Source organism: Manacus vitellinus, unplaced genomic scaffold, assembly GCF_001715985.3.
Source record: "Manacus vitellinus isolate BGI_N305 unplaced genomic scaffold, ASM171598v3 scaffold_0_pilon, whole genome shotgun sequence".
NCBI classification, from domain to species: domain Eukaryota; kingdom Metazoa; phylum Chordata; class Aves; order Passeriformes; family Pipridae; genus Manacus; species Manacus vitellinus.
The window spans coordinates 39,932,075-39,947,464 of NW_021938789.1; the positions used below are offsets into that span (position 1 = coordinate 39,932,075).

The 15,390-nt window shown below is 41.2% G+C and overlaps 1 protein-coding gene across 1 annotated transcript; it reads left to right on the forward strand.

The window, feature by feature from the left end:
* REST (RE1 silencing transcription factor) lies at positions 1-14,032 on the forward strand. The gene is made up of 3 exons (XM_008933172.3): positions 1-901; positions 6,925-7,008; positions 9,933-14,032. The coding sequence occupies exons 1-3, from the start codon at positions 1-3 to the stop codon at positions 11,630-11,632; spliced, it is 2,685 nt and encodes an 894-aa protein (XP_008931420.2). The 3' UTR covers positions 11,633-14,032.
* The last annotated feature ends 1,358 nt before the right edge of the window (positions 14,033-15,390 follow it).

Below are 15,390 nucleotides of genomic sequence, written 5' to 3' on the forward strand. Positions count from 1 at the left end.
ATGGCAACTCAAGTGCTGGGACAGTCTGGTGGGAACAGCCTCTTTCCTGGCAGTACTGGTATTGGCATGGCATTGTCCAGTGACATGTATGACTTACAGGACCTTTCTAAAGCTGAGCTGGCAGCTCCTCAGCTTATTATGTTGGCAAATGTGGCCTTAACAGGAGAAGTTAATGGCAACTGCTGTGATTACCTGGTTGGAGAAGAGAGACAGATGGCAGAACTGACAACGGTGGAGGACAGTAACTTCTCAGATAGTGACGCAGATGGTATGGAAGATACCCAGGCTGCGGAGAGTGACCGTGAGGCACCTGAAAGTGTGGAATTAAGCTCCCTTGAGGTTCCTAGTGTGGAAAGCCAAGGTCCAGCTGCTTGTTCCCCTCCTAAGACGCCCAGTGTGGACAAAGAGGTGTCATTGGAAGCACCATGTACTCCAGAAAGCACAGAGGACAAGTGTAAGAGCTTGAAGAGCAAGCCATTCCGTTGTAAGCCTTGCCAGTATGAGGCAGAATCCGAAGAGGAGTTTGTGCATCATATCAGGGTTCACAGTGCTAAGAAATTCTTTGTGGAAGAAAATGCAGAAAAGCAAGCACAGGTGAAAGAGTCTGATTCTTGCACTGCAGAAGAGGTGGATTTCTCTAAGGGCCCAATCCGTTGTGATCGATGTGGCTATAACACTAACAGATATGATCACTATCTGGCTCACTTGAAGCACCACAACAAAGCAGGGGAAAATGAGAGAGTCTACAAGTGTACCATATGCACTTACACTACTGTCAGTGAATATCACTGGAAGAAACACCTTAGAAATCATTTTCCCAGGAAAGTGTATACCTGCTCAGAGTGCTCCTATTTTTCAGATAGGAAGAACAATTATATTCAGCATATTCGGACTCACACAGGTAAGTCTTTAATCTTTTTTTGATTGAAGTACAGTAAGACTACTGAGAAATCTGTGATGAATGAAGCAAGCAGAGTCTTCTGTTTGCAAAGTTTGTTCCACCCTGATGGAACAAACTCTGTCTTGGTGCCAGCAGGTTATAGACTTGTGGAATTCGGTTTGAGCTCCAGTCTGCAATCCTAGAAGACTGAGGAAATGTCAGGTACCCAGGAGGAGATTAAGAGCATCTTGTTTAGTAATTATGAGTCTGTTTGTTGAAGAGGGCATGACAAAGTGTGCCTGTGATGATTGCCAGGGTCTACAACACCAAAAACTGATATACTCTAAAACCAAAACAAACTGGTTGACAGAAGGTGCCTAAATCCGATAGGTAGTTTTGAAAATGATGCTTTCAGACTGAGCTGAAACTTGACTATGGTGTAATTACAGAGAAGAAAGATCTGATACTCAAATGCAGAGGAGCCCTCCAGCATCTACAAAGTCAGAAGAAGAGTAGTGAATTAATTCATTTTAATGTACAGGGGCTTCATTTTTTCTGGGGCCTACATCATTGCAGTAGCCAGAAGTAGACACACACTTCTGTTGCCCTATAGGAAGCCTACGAGGGAGTCCTTGGCCCGATTTCCTGACTTATCCTAACCTCGATTTGTAATTGGAAGGAACAGTGTGAGGCCCCCTTTTTCTCTGGTTTATACCAAGTGGAATCAGAAGACCTTCACTGTTGCTGCTGTCCTGTGAGCTGGGACCGCAAGTGACTTAGGAAATACCTTGCTTTGCATCAGAGAGCCTCACCGGCCTCTCACATGGGGAGTCCTGAGGCTTAACAAAACTCCCTTCTAGGAGGGGACATCATGGTCGTCTCACCTCTTTGGGCCATGAGATGCTTTGCTTCCTGATCCCTTTTGTGGAAGTGGGAAAGCAGTTCAGACCTTCCTTGCAGCTTCTTAGAAGCTTTTATTTCCACCATGTCAGGCCTTTTCTGAGGAGAAGGCAGACTTGCTAGCCATCCTCCAGCATACTGACCTGACTTGGATCCCCTTTATTGTAGATTATGCCGGCTGAGCAAAACACTGGGGAATTTCTCCTTTAAAATCATGTTTTGTTACAGCAGTGACATAAATGGTTTGGAGGCTTCGGTTTAGTTGTCTGCAGCTGTCTGGAAGGGATGAGCACTCCAGAGGCCTTGGGGCTGGGCTTGAGCTTAAGTGTGCAGAAGTTTGTGTTCCTCAGCTCGTTTTAGGGCTGGAAGAGTCTGCTAGCATTTTTAGTACTTTAAGACATATTATTCTCTTAACAATAATTGAGTGATGTTGTTCAGAGGATACCATCAGCTTAAAAATCAGTCTTGTATAAATATTTTTTTCCTAAACAAGTAAACAAAGATTATGGTGAGAGACATTAGCAAAATGGTGTGGTTTATCCTCCAGTTCATTTTCTTTGTGTGTATTGTAGGAGGTAACAGGAAAGAGATCGGGTGAAAATGGCAAAATAATAGGGAAAAAACTCAAATGAATCATGTGGGGAACTCATGGCCACATGTGAACCAATGCTGGGTTTCTGTCTGGTTTACATTTGTCTCGACTTTAAATTCATCCCTGCATGTGTTTGTACATGACATTAGGTCCCCCTTTCTGATCTCTGAAATCATTTGTTGAGTTTTACAGGAACTAACATGTTGAGTTTTACAGGAACATGAAAACATGTTTACCGAGGAAGCGCTCTTGTTATCCTTGCATTTGAACAATTTACCAGTGAACTGTATTAAAATTTTAAAAAAATCCAGTTCCTTGTTTCTCCTTTAAAAACAGGGATACAGTCAAGGTTTCTGATTCTTTGGTTTGCTGTGTCTTTTTATTATTTTAATTAAGCTGAAGTGAGCTACCCTAGTAGGTGTTTCTTTGCTACTTCATAACTACATAGTTAATGTCTTTCAGATAAAAAGCTTCAAATATGTTAGTAGAATGATTTAGCAATGTGCCCCGTTCCCAGTAACATTGATTTTGTGGGGGAGAATTAAAACTAAAGGAAGAGTATTAGAAGAATGGATAAGCTCATGGCAGGTATATTTATACACCAAGCTAAAAGTTTTTGCTGATATTAATGTGTAATAAGTTGCCTTAAAAAACGAAAACAAAACCACAGTGCACAAAAACCCCCCAAACAATCTCTGCCCCAAAAAACTTGAAAAAACACATACAGATATTTTATAGGCAAAAGTATTTACAGACTGTTCACATAACAATACTGAATTTAATAAAAACTGAATGATACTAAAATAGCTTTGGATTATAGTTTTCATTTAAAACTTAAGAAAAATATTTATTGGGAAAAAATGAATGGGATACATACATAGTTTTCTTCCTATTTTATGGGTTCAGAATGTTAAGAGAGTTGGAATTGCTTGTTTCTTTTGGTTTCCTGATTGCTGAGAAGTTAGATAATTTTGGATAAACACTTAATCTTTCTCTCCTATTTTTTGTGCTTTGCCAGACTTTTTTTGTGTGTGGGAGAATGCCTTCTTGCAGATAATTGGATTCTGCTGTGTTAGAGCCATACAGTTTTCTGAAACACTGACTGTACAGAGTGGAGTTTCACAGGATCAAATGCTCTGCCTTTGCTGCTGGAGAAAGGCAGTCTCGATTTTCTCCCCATGTCCTGGGACTGGTTGATTCAGCTCACTAAAATGGCAGCAATACTCCCTTTCTCTTCTTCAGGTTGGTTTTCTGCTGGTTAGTGAACTGAATCGACTTAATAGGGACGCATGGAAATGCCAGAGCACATGGCCAGGAGCAGGGAAGGGGGCTGTATGCTAGTACCTTCAGTGGTTGGGAAAAATACCTCTCCTCTGCATGTTTGGGGACTGCGGGAAGGCAGGCAGAGGTTATCTGCTTGCCTGTTGCTTGCATCCGTGTTGAAAAGCAGGTGTCCATGAATCCGCCCTGTCCTGGAAGACACCTTGCAGCTTGTGACAGTGCTTGTGTGGCAGGCTGCTGACAAATGTGGGGGACCTTGGGCAAAGGAGTGTTTCAAGGACTCTACAGACGGTCATAAACTTGTCACCTGGGAAAGCTACATCTGGAAGAGCCTGTCTGCTGCCCAGGAGTGGGTGGTGGAGGTGTTCGGGCAATCCCTCTGCTGTTCGGGCAGAAAGGACTCTTTGTGTCAGGGACAGGCCTACCTGGGCTCATTTGTGCTTGTTAGACCTTTTAGACCAAGTTTTGACTTGATTTACCTGCTGCTGATCCTGGAGCTGTACTATGTGGAAGACAGTGCAGCATTGTTCTCTTCCTTTTTCTCCTGTTTTACTTGTTAGAAGCAATTTCTAGAAAACTTCATTGAAAGTAATCTGCAAGGCTCTATGAATAAGACATCTGCTTCAGGCAGTCACAGTGTTCTGCATCTAGCTTTGGACTTTTTTGTTGTTGTTGTTGTTGTGGGGTTTTTTACATTTTGGTTGTCATAGGGGATCTTTCTTGCTTGCCACTGTGTTGGAAGTTTGATGGAAGCAGTTTCGTTTCAAGCAGACAGAAGCTCTAATGGCATTGTAAAAAAGGCTTTATAAAGAGATCGTTGAGGATTACATTTGGAGGAGGTAGCTTGGTTTGCAGGCTGCAGTTTGAGATGCAGATTGAGCTCAGGGTGGGAGCCCACAGAGCCAACCCTTTACTGGTGAGGCCAGTCAGGTGAATAGACACTGAGAGACACAGCAGGAGCCATGAACTGCCAACCTTTTGGATAGCTAAGGAGACGAAAACGGGTGATTCCACCGAGGTGGATGGGCACGGAAGGGCTCAACAGGAGCAGAAGACCCGGGAGGAAAAGCGAGACTTGCATGCGGGTATAAAAGCCCAGAGATTCAATTGCTGGGGGTCCTTCTTGGAGGCACCAGCTTGGACTGTTGCTGTGTTACTGCTGAGACTCTCCTATGGGAAACCTGGGGTCTGACTGTTAAAGAAACCTGGTTTGACTGTGAGAGTGGGGTGTGTTGGGAGCCAAGCGGGGCACCCATTGGCTCACTGGATCTGCCTGCTGTGAAGGGCCTTCAGTCCCAGCAGTCTGGCCTTGGGAGTGTGACTGCCAGAGAGTCTCCTGAATGGAGATTGGATAGTTTCCTCAACAAGATGGTCTTAAACTTGTTCACTGATGTCAGTCTGCCTGTTCATTTGCATAAAGTTAAGTGCATGCTTAAGCTTTTGCTAGTTTGGGGCTTATTCTGTAAGTGTCTTCTGGAGAGGTTTTTTTGGTGGCTTGTTTGCATGCAATGAATGAGCTTGTTAAATTACAATACAAATCCTTTGGGGAATAGTATTTTATAAAACAGCCTTTACAATGTAGTCATGCATTTAATTCTCAAGTGGGAATAACACGTTTTAAACTGGTTGCGTTCATCGTACATAAATAGTATGTTTTGTTGCTGTGCCCTATGTAAAAAAGGGTATGGAAGTAAAAGCCTTTTCCACATTCCTAATGTTGTAGGTAACTTTACAGAAGTGAAATTTCAGGTAATGGAAAGAAGATATGACTGAATATTCCAGGACCTTTGGCCTCATATTTTCTAATTGTAAGGAGTCATGTAAAAACAAAACCATTTCTTTATAACAAAAGGACTAACCCTCCCTTATACATGACTTAATCTTAATTGTGTGTATTGCACCAATCTCCTACCTTGTTTTAGTTGGAAAGGAAGGGGAGTTGTTGTTAGGGTGAATTTAACTTTAAACTGCTGATTTAATCAAGAACGATAAATGTTTGATGGGAGAAGAAATGTGGGATTAATCTGCATTACAAAGACCTCTTCTGCTGCTGTTTGGCACAGGCCAGCAGTGGAGCCTCACATGCTGCAGATAGAGCTATACCTCTGTAAGTGGAACACACGGTTTGTGTGCAGGGCTTTTGCTTTTGCTGATGTCCAGGTCTCCATGATTTGTAGAGCACCTTGGTTGTATGCTTCATATGTAGCAAATTTAGCAAAATGGTGTAGTGTAATTCTGACTATGACTTGAATAAATATTACAACCAAGTAACTTCCTTTTCCCTTTTCAGCTTCCTTCCTCTCTTCTTGTTGAGAGTGTCCACCTGAGACTGAAAAATGTTTTTACAACTTCTGGTGGAGATGAGGCCGCCTAGATCTCTGGGCTGTACTAGTAGTTTGAGGCAAACAGCCCTGTTACTTATCTGGACCTGCCTACAGATGTTAATTCTAAAACTATCTGCCTTTGTTTGGAGCTTGTCTTCACTTGAAAAGGATTTTCAAGTATCATTGTACTTGATATAATTTTTAGCTACAATTACAAGCTAATTCTCTCTTGTGGAGATATAATTTATGACAGGTTAGTTTCCATTAGTTCTCCAAAACCAATAAGTCTTCAGGCAGATGGTTTTGAGTCTTCAAAATAAACGTTGCTGCTACACTTTTGGTAGCTTTTGCTAGCAGCATAGTTTCACTGAGCAGGGCATCATGGTTTTCCATGCTGCAAGCTAGTTTCACTCTGCCAGTAAAACTTTGAAAGTAGAGACCTGGTCTCTATCTGCGCACATGTTCTGGGAAATGCACATCCATGCTGAATGGATGGTTATGCCCCATCTTAATCCAAATTAAACACTGAGATTTCAGGTAAGGTGTTATGTGAATCAAGAACATACCTGGTTTCTTACAGGATCTGTATCTTTTGTGCATCTTCTGAGTGCTGGGAGAAAATGCTGTAGGAAAGTCAGATCTGGTGGCTTAAGGCTTCTTAAAGGTGTCTGTCCTCATCACCTTTTGTCCGAGGTCACTGTTGACCCCAGATGGACATTAGGATGTGCCTCTCTCATATTCTGCCTTTTTATTATCCTCGTTCATAGGGCAGGACACATTGTGCTGGTCCAGCTCGGGTATGTGATTCTCACTGTTTCCCTTTGCTGAGAGATAACGTGCCCTCAAATACAACTTGAGGGGCTGTGACAGCCTCACCTGTGTGGGTTGGTAACCAGATTTGGGAATCTGCTGTGTTTCAGTAACTAATTTACCATTTGTTTTTGCAGGAGAGCGACCCTATCAGTGTGCTATGTGTCCCTACTCCAGCTCTCAGAAGACCCATTTAACCAGGCACATGCGCACCCACTCAGGTTGGTAAGGCGTGGCAGCAGCGGGACTGAGGAAAAGGGGATGGTTCACAGTATCACAGCATGGTTGAAGTTGGAAAGGACCTCTGGAGGTCACCCAGTTCACCTAGAGCAGGCTGCCCAGTTCTGTGTGAGATGCCATCTCATTCAGTACAGCCTGAGTTTTAGCTCCTCTTTTAATGTCTCTACTTACTAAGGAAATGCTAAGTCATTAATAAAAGTGATGACAGGAATATATCTTTTTCTTTCCCTTTTACTTTCCAAGATGTATTCTGAGGTTCATAGGGCTGCTCTAGTGGTCCTAGTAATCTAGTAATAAATACAGCATTGTGATGATATAGGAACAAATTCTTGTCTTTTGTCTGCTGCCATAACTGAGTTCAAATCAGTGAAGCTGGGAAAATTTTGAGTAGCTGAGAGTCTTCTCTATGATGTCTGGGATTTCATCTCATCCAGGGGTTCTGCGGTGATGTAAATTAGTGTCTGCTTATGTCAAGGAGACACAGAGGAGAAAAAGCAAACTCAGAGGTTGTTCACAAGTGACTTTGGCACTAAAAGCCAAATTAGCAGTTTTCACTAGCCTTTATTTCCCGTTACTGGTGGTGTTACAAACATCTGTTCTAGTTCTCTTGCAGCATTTTTGTGAGTTGTAACACCACAGACACAAGCACAGTTGTTCTTTATCACTCTTGCAGGGGAGTTTAGGTAGATCTCAGCCTGTGCTTTTGGTTTGCTGAAATGTAAATTGACCAGACCTGGGTGAATTCCTAATGCTAGCAAACAGGAGTGAAGATCTCCTGAACAGTAATTGTTTCAATTTCAATAGATGTGGCTTTTAATTGAAAGCAGGATGCAGGCAATTTTAACTGTAGTGGAGGGGGGGGACTTGGAGCCATTAAAAATAGCCAACTTTAAAATGACATGTCATTGTTTTGGTTTGAGAATTTTGTGAATGCAGTATTCTGCTTCCAGAAATGAAAACCATTTTTGGCTGAAACTCTGGTTCAGCCAAATGGAATTTGCAAACAGTTTGGTCAATACTGAACCTGAAAACCATCTCAGGAATGTATTACTCTGCCCTTGTTCTGTGCAAGGAAGTCTCAAATCTGAAGGAGATAAGGAGTAGGATCTGCCTGTGACCCTTACCTCAAAGGTCTGGGATGGAGGGCATGACTTTTGCTATCAGGGATGTTGTATTATTAGCTCTTCTAAATTCTATTGCATGTTTTGCTGCATTGCCCAGGCAGCTGAACCTTTTCTGTGGCAATTTCTGGACTCCTGCAGTTCACAGGCTGACCTTTTAAGGCCAGCTGGTGCCATAGCTTTCTTCCTACGTCAGACAGCAAATGACAGTGGTTTAAAGCCTAATTCACAGCTGGTTTTGCAGCCATGTTGGTACATGTCCTTTTCAGTTGTGCAATAAATCCCCTGGATTTAGAGGTGATGGACAAAGTCTTCACACACTGTCTTTGAGTTACCTTGTTGCAGCTACCTCTGAGCACTCTGTGTACTTAAAACAGCTTGTTTGTGTGTATATAAGACACAGGCTGCTCTTGTCCTCACTGCATGTAACACAGAATTGTGCCTTGAAGTGTAGGTGGTAAGGCTCCATACTTGGATGCAGGATGAGCAATAAGCACATCAAGCTTAAACTTGTGGAAAATGTCACCAGAAAGTGAGGGGAAAAAGGAAGGACATAAAGTGGGGAGGGAGGGAAACAAACTGGCTCTTATTTAAATAATAAAGAGATGCTGCAGGCAGACATGAAGTGATCTGGACTCTTAAACAAATGACCCCCTCCTGCCAGGGAGGCAGCACAGCCTTTTCTAGAGTTTTTGAGGGTGTTGCAGATCAACTATGTGGTTAACGCATGAACAGGCACCATATCTTCACTGCAGGCTGTCTGGTTTCCTCAGTTATGCTCTGGAGGACCAGCTTGAGTATGGGCAGTGCCAGGGCAGCAGGTTGCAGGGGTGGGAGAAGCACTATTGTACCATGAGCAGAAGGGACTGGAGTGGATTTTCAGCTTATTGAAGAAGTGGCAGGCATGAGTTCTGTGGGTCACTTTTGAGATGCTGGTTCAGACCTCAGAAGCATCCCAAATTCCTCAGCTGAATTCACACATGCTCTCAGACTATTTCTGGGCTTGGGTTGTTGCACTAGAAGTGTTTTTCCTATTTGCTTTGATGTGTAAGTGAAAAGCCACTTCTGCTGCAGCAGCATGCACTAAGCAGAACACTTCTACAAGAGTTGTTGCACAACTGTAAATGCGGATTTCAGTATTGAGATGATGGCTTCAGTCTGCATTTGGTTGGCTTGCCAAGAGTAACCTGCAGCCAATACATCATGTGCTTGAGACACCAAAACAGTGAACTGAACTTTTTCAGAGGTAAAGATCATCTGGGCACCCCTTTCATGTGCTTAGGTTTTTGCTAGCTTCTTTTCCCTCATTTCCTTTTCAATGCAAACATGAAATATGCTAAATCTGTGTAAAGTTGGACTTTTTTGAAACGTTTGTGTGAAACTGCTATTTATCAAATGTTACATTTCCATTTTTCTACAATGCATTCAATGGACCAGTTGGGTATGGATTCCATTTGCTAATATTACTGTAGAGAGATCTCTGCCGGTATGTATGCCTAGCCAGAACCTGTGACGTTGTTACTGCTTGTTTGGTTTTGGATCCCCTTCCTCCCAACCCTCACCCCTTCTTTCTTTTCTTGTATTTTGTTCTTAGTGTCCTGTGAATGTGTTTGTGACTTGTGGATTTCTTATGTTGACTTCGCTTAATTTTAAAGGCGCATGGATAATTTTTTTTTATCCTTTTTGAGTTTCATATTTCTTTATCTGTATTCGTGGGAAGTGAATGCTCCCCAACCCCCATACTTAGTAATCACCATCATTCCCTTCCGTCCTTCCTTCCCTAGGTGAGAAACCATTCAAATGTGATCAGTGCAGCTATGTGGCCTCAAACCAGCATGAAGTAACTCGTCATGCAAGGCAAGTTCACAATGGGCCAAAGCCTCTGATTTGCCCGCACTGTAACTACAAAACGGCTGACCGCAGCAATTTCAAAAAGCACGTTGAGCTCCACGTCAATCCGCGCCAGTTCCTCTGTCCTGTTTGTGATTATGCAGCATCTAAAAAATGTAACCTGCAGTACCACATCAAATCCAGGCATCCCGATTGTGCTGACATCACCATGGATGTTTCAAAGGTGAAGCTACGGACTAAAAAGAGTGAAGCTGACTTTTCTGAGAGCGTTAATGACAAAGTGGAGAAGGAACCAACAAAAGGGGATGCAGCTGCAAAGAAAACTGAGAAAATTGTGAAGGTGGAGAAAAAAGATAATTTGGCAAAGGAAAAGAAATCAACAAGCAATGTTTCTGCAGGCCAGGTGACAACCAGAAGTCGGAAATCAGCTTCAGAAAACAGGGAGATGGATATTAAAACTGAGAAGAGTACTGAGAAAACGTGTAAAACAAAGAAGGTCAAAAGAAAGGCAGAGACTGAAGCAACTTCCTCAAAGCAAGACCCAGCAAATGATACCTCACTAGTAACAAAAAAGAAAAAGAAAGTGGAAGCTAAACCCAGAGACTGCCAGGAAGCTCAAAAAAGTGATGTTGTACCAGAGGAGGAGCCTAAAAAGCAAACTTTTTGCCTTAAGAAAAATAGAAAAAAGAAAGCTCTGAAAATTAAGCACAGTAAAAAAAGCAGTAAACTCAACCAGGAAAAGATCGAGGAAAAGGAGATGCTGGATGAGCATCATATCACAGAAGATGATGGATGCGTGAAGCCGGACACTGAGGGCAGTAACCAGAAGGAGCAAGATCCCTCTGAGACAGTGGCCTTAAACAACAATGGTGATCATGCTCTCAAGGGGGAGAGCACTGATCCCAAAGGAGACTGCATCCAAGATCCAGAGCAGCTTTGTCTGCCAGTTCAGGATGCAAACACAGAAGTTGAGGTAGAGGACCAAGAAATGCCTGCTGCAGCAGGAGAGAGCGAAGACACTATTGATGCAAAAGAGGAGGAGAGACAGGCCAACAAAGGGGAAGACACTTGCTCTGAGGAATCTTCCCATGCAGTGTCTTCTGAAAAAAGCTTGGATGTGCTCATGGATGTGGTACCAGATCTGGCACCTGAGAAGGAGCCAGAGGAAACCTTTGTGGCAGAACCTGTGAGCAACTCAGACCTGATGGACCTGACCAAGACGTGCCTGCCAGCGACAGAGCCAACAGGAGATGCTGTGCCAGCACCCATGCCTCCAGAAAGGTGTACACAGAACCCTAAAGTAGCTCTGGCCTTATCTCGGGATAACACAGCAGTGAATGAATCTCAGGAAATGGATGAGGATGAGGGCATCCACAGCCATGAAGGCAGCGACATAAGTGACAACATATCAGAAGGAAGCGATGACTCGGGGTTAAATGGTGCTCGCTCTGTACAAGAGGAAACAAGTCCAAAGACATCACAAGGAGCTCCAGACACCACAGAGACCAGGGAGAACTATGTGTGCATTTTCTGTGACCGCTCATTTAAAAAAGAAGGTGAATACAGCAAGCACCTCAACCGGCACCTAGTTAATGTGTATTATCTTGAGAAGGCAGCAAAAGGGCAGGAATAGAAATAGTGGTTGTTTGGAGAATCTTCTTTTGTAAGATCTTACACAGCTTATGTACAGAATTGTAGATTTTTTTTAAGCATGGTTTCCTTTAGTGTCTGTGTTGGTTTCTTTTTTGTTTTGTTTTGTTTTTTTTTTTTTTGTAAGTTGAAAATATTTTTGACAAGTTTGTGTGTAATGGTGAACTCATTAACTATTGGATCTCTTAATTAGAGAAGGCAGGTAGGTGGTATGAGGTTCTGTCCTGTAAAGTGAGCATAAGCTTCTAGTCTATTAGCATATGCAGTTCTTTTATAAACTGAGTTTTAGGAACAAGACTGGAGCTAGCAATACACAAGTTGCATGTTCATAGAGCCACTGGCATTAGTTGTTTTTGTTCTAGCAGCCAACTCTGTTCCCTCTTCCCTTCCCCATTTTTTTTAGCTCTTTTCGATGTGTCTTGAAGTTCAAAGTATTAAACTATTTGATGGTTTTTCTACCAGGAATATAGCTTCTATTACATAAAGAGCACTTTGTAAAAGAAATCAAAGTTGGCTAGTGATGAACATAACTGTTTAAGCTAATTACAATTATGAACATACATTTCAGGTCCCCTAAGCGTGAATGATAAGCCAAAATTTGAGAGCAGTCCTTCCAACTTTTGATTGGAGAACCTCTGTCTTGATTAATATCTTAATCACTGATATGTAATTGGCTTTGTTGTGGGGGAACAAGTTTTTTATTTTTACTTTCTGCTTTTTTTTTGGATTGTGCTTTAAGGGCTTAATAATGTTGCACATTGTTTTTGATTTTTACCTATGCAGTTTAATCCTTTAGGAATAGTGCTTGTGCAGAACATGTACACTTTATATATGCATGTTTGGTTTTGTATGTAAGTTTTTTTTTATTTGGAAACATTCAGACTTGTTGCTTACCACGGGACAGTTTTCTGTGGCAGTTTTCTGTGATGCTTCTTACTGCAGATTTTTCTTATTTTCCTGGATTGTGATTAGTCGTGCATGAAGTTGCTGAAATTACGATCTGCTTGGCTATATATTTTTAACTGGCTTTAAAATTGTATAGTCCTTGAGCAAAAGGATACCAATGCAATTTCAAAACACTTTTTAATGAGATTTATTCTATCATGGAAATGCCACTTCTGATATTTTGAATACACATACAGAGTAATAAATTCTGATTAATAATTTGGACAGGAAAATAATCACTCTCCGTGTAAACAGTTCACACATTCTGCAAGTCCAGATGATTATTTTTTTCCCCTTCCCTATTCATTTCTGTGGTGGACAGCGGTCAAACATCACAAGCTTAAAAAAAACAAAATAGTAGCAGTGATATAATCTAACATTTCATACACAGAAAAACCCCATCAAACAAATACAGATAAATCAACTGGTAAGCAACAAACCTGACATTAAAAAAACTAGGGATTTCTGCTCCTTATTCATTCAAGTTGCATTTAATAAAATCATCCTCCTGCTTCTGTGCAGGGAGAAACATGTAAGATTGTCACCTCAGGTCTACATGTTGTACTGGGAGTTTGTAATTCTAAAAGGATGTAATTTCTAGCACACACACACAAGAGAGATTGCATACTTACTGCTTGTAGCCAACCCGTGGCAAAGTGTAAACAAAATCCAAACCAGCAGGGAAGAAGCAAAGCCCTCCAGGTCTCATCTGTGCACTCTTGCGATGGTCATTAGCTGCCTTTCCAGTGGGAGCAGTTGGGCAGCTTCTCTGATTGTCAGCTCCAGAAATGCAAATTTGGAGGTGGGTGTTATTTGGAGAGTGGAGTTGAGGAGCTCAGACAGCATTTGTCAGAGCACTTTGTAGCAAATAACTCTCGATGTTTAAGTTCTGGAATAAACCCCATTTTTCCCTGGATGTTCCCACAGCATCTTCCCCTCCAAAGAAACCCACTACCTTGAATGAATAGAGAGCAACAATGCTACATTGCTTCTGCTTTTGGGAGAGATTGGTAATAGGAGGCCAAAGATTTGAGAGGGAAGGCATCCCTCATGGCAGAAATAACTTGTATAATGTATAGTGAGTTTTTGTTTGCATAGATAGTGTTCAATCCTTACCTTGGCTGCGACAATCACTGTCAACTCAAGATCAAGTTGCAACTATATTTATGTTAAACATTAAGAAAATAAACCTAGTTGAATTTTTTTTCCTAAACTACCAGTTGTAATAGTCTTAGATGTATTTTTTTTTTATAATAGTGTTTCTTTATATATAAATGTTGCCACCATTTGTGAGCGATATGAGTAGCTGCTGGGAATTCCAGTACTGTGTAGAGGTTTTATAGCTCCCTTCATATCCTTGCGAAGAGCCTCTGCCATCTTGTGAGAGACTTCAAGGACTTTAGCTATGTTCAAATAAACTCGTGGACTGGCCTGATAATTTTTTTCTTGTTTGTTTTTAAATGAAAATGTTGCTGTTGACTGACTCTAAATCTCTCTCTGTGAGATAAGAACAAAGATGGTTCTTTGAAATACTGTGCTGCACATTTCTATGAAGTGGTCAAGGTTTCAGTGCTTGATCTGACAAGAACTCTTTGAAGACAACAGTCGGCTCCTGTTTGGCAGTGTTTCTTACCACAAGATGACAAACTGAAATAAATTATTATTAACATATTAAGAAGAAAAGTTGATTCTTTATATCTGAGACCCATCAACAGTGTCCTGAAATACCTAATGTTGATGCAGAACTGTGTTGGAATTCTCTGCAAGGTTTGAGATTATGTTACAGTAAAGAAGCAAGGATGTAATGCATTATGTGTATCTAAAATGTTAAGCACTGCTAATACTGAGTGTTTGAGAGGGAGTGCAGGTCAGGTAGCCCACCATATATGGTGGTCTTACATTGCTGTATCTCCCTTTAAACAATGCTTTTTTTTTTTCCTTGGTCTTTTTCAATATTCTTAAATTATTATGTGTTGGTTTTGCCAATGCTAGAGTTTTTGTGTTTTTTGGCAATAGTATCTTCATGAGTGTTTAACCTCCAATACATGGTTGGAAGGATTAGCACACTGATACCCCTACACTGCCAGCCCTCATTCGAATAATGTGGTGTTTTGGGCTTTTGCTGTATGAATCTATACAGTCAAAGTAACTGCCCTGGGAAACAGTCAAGAAGTGGGTAGGTAGGCACTTATAATCCATGGTATTGTAATTGCTATTTCTGGATTTTGATGACCTAGGCTGGAACTTTAGTCATTTAAAGAAGAATGTTTAAGAGCTGACAGGCCAGTTAAGATATGATAATGTCATTGATTTCAACAGATTTAATGTAGCTGAAAGGTATTAAATCAAATTCAAGAGTTTTCTTGAATGTCAGTTGTATAGATAAGTGGCGTGCATACGATATTAACAGAATCCAGATAGCTAATGGAATTGTTTTATGTGTACATAAATTTTTTTCCCCCTCTAAAATTACACTAGCTAACAAACTTTTGTAAGCTGGCATGGAAACATGTTTATGATGTTTAGTTGCACCATGTTTGATGCTTTTACAGTGCAATACTTGTATTCTCTGAATTAAACCAAAGGTAATTTTTTTTCATGCTCTCTACTGTAGTGCATGACAGTCTTTTCTACATTTGTAATAGATGTAAAACGAGCCAGATCATACATCCTGTTTTTACCTAAATCATGTATAAGAAGTCTTTTGTCCAAAATGTAGTATAAACTAAATTGCATTATATTAACCTTTACAAGTGTATTTTCCTAAGCATAGTTATGATTAAATAAACTTTATTA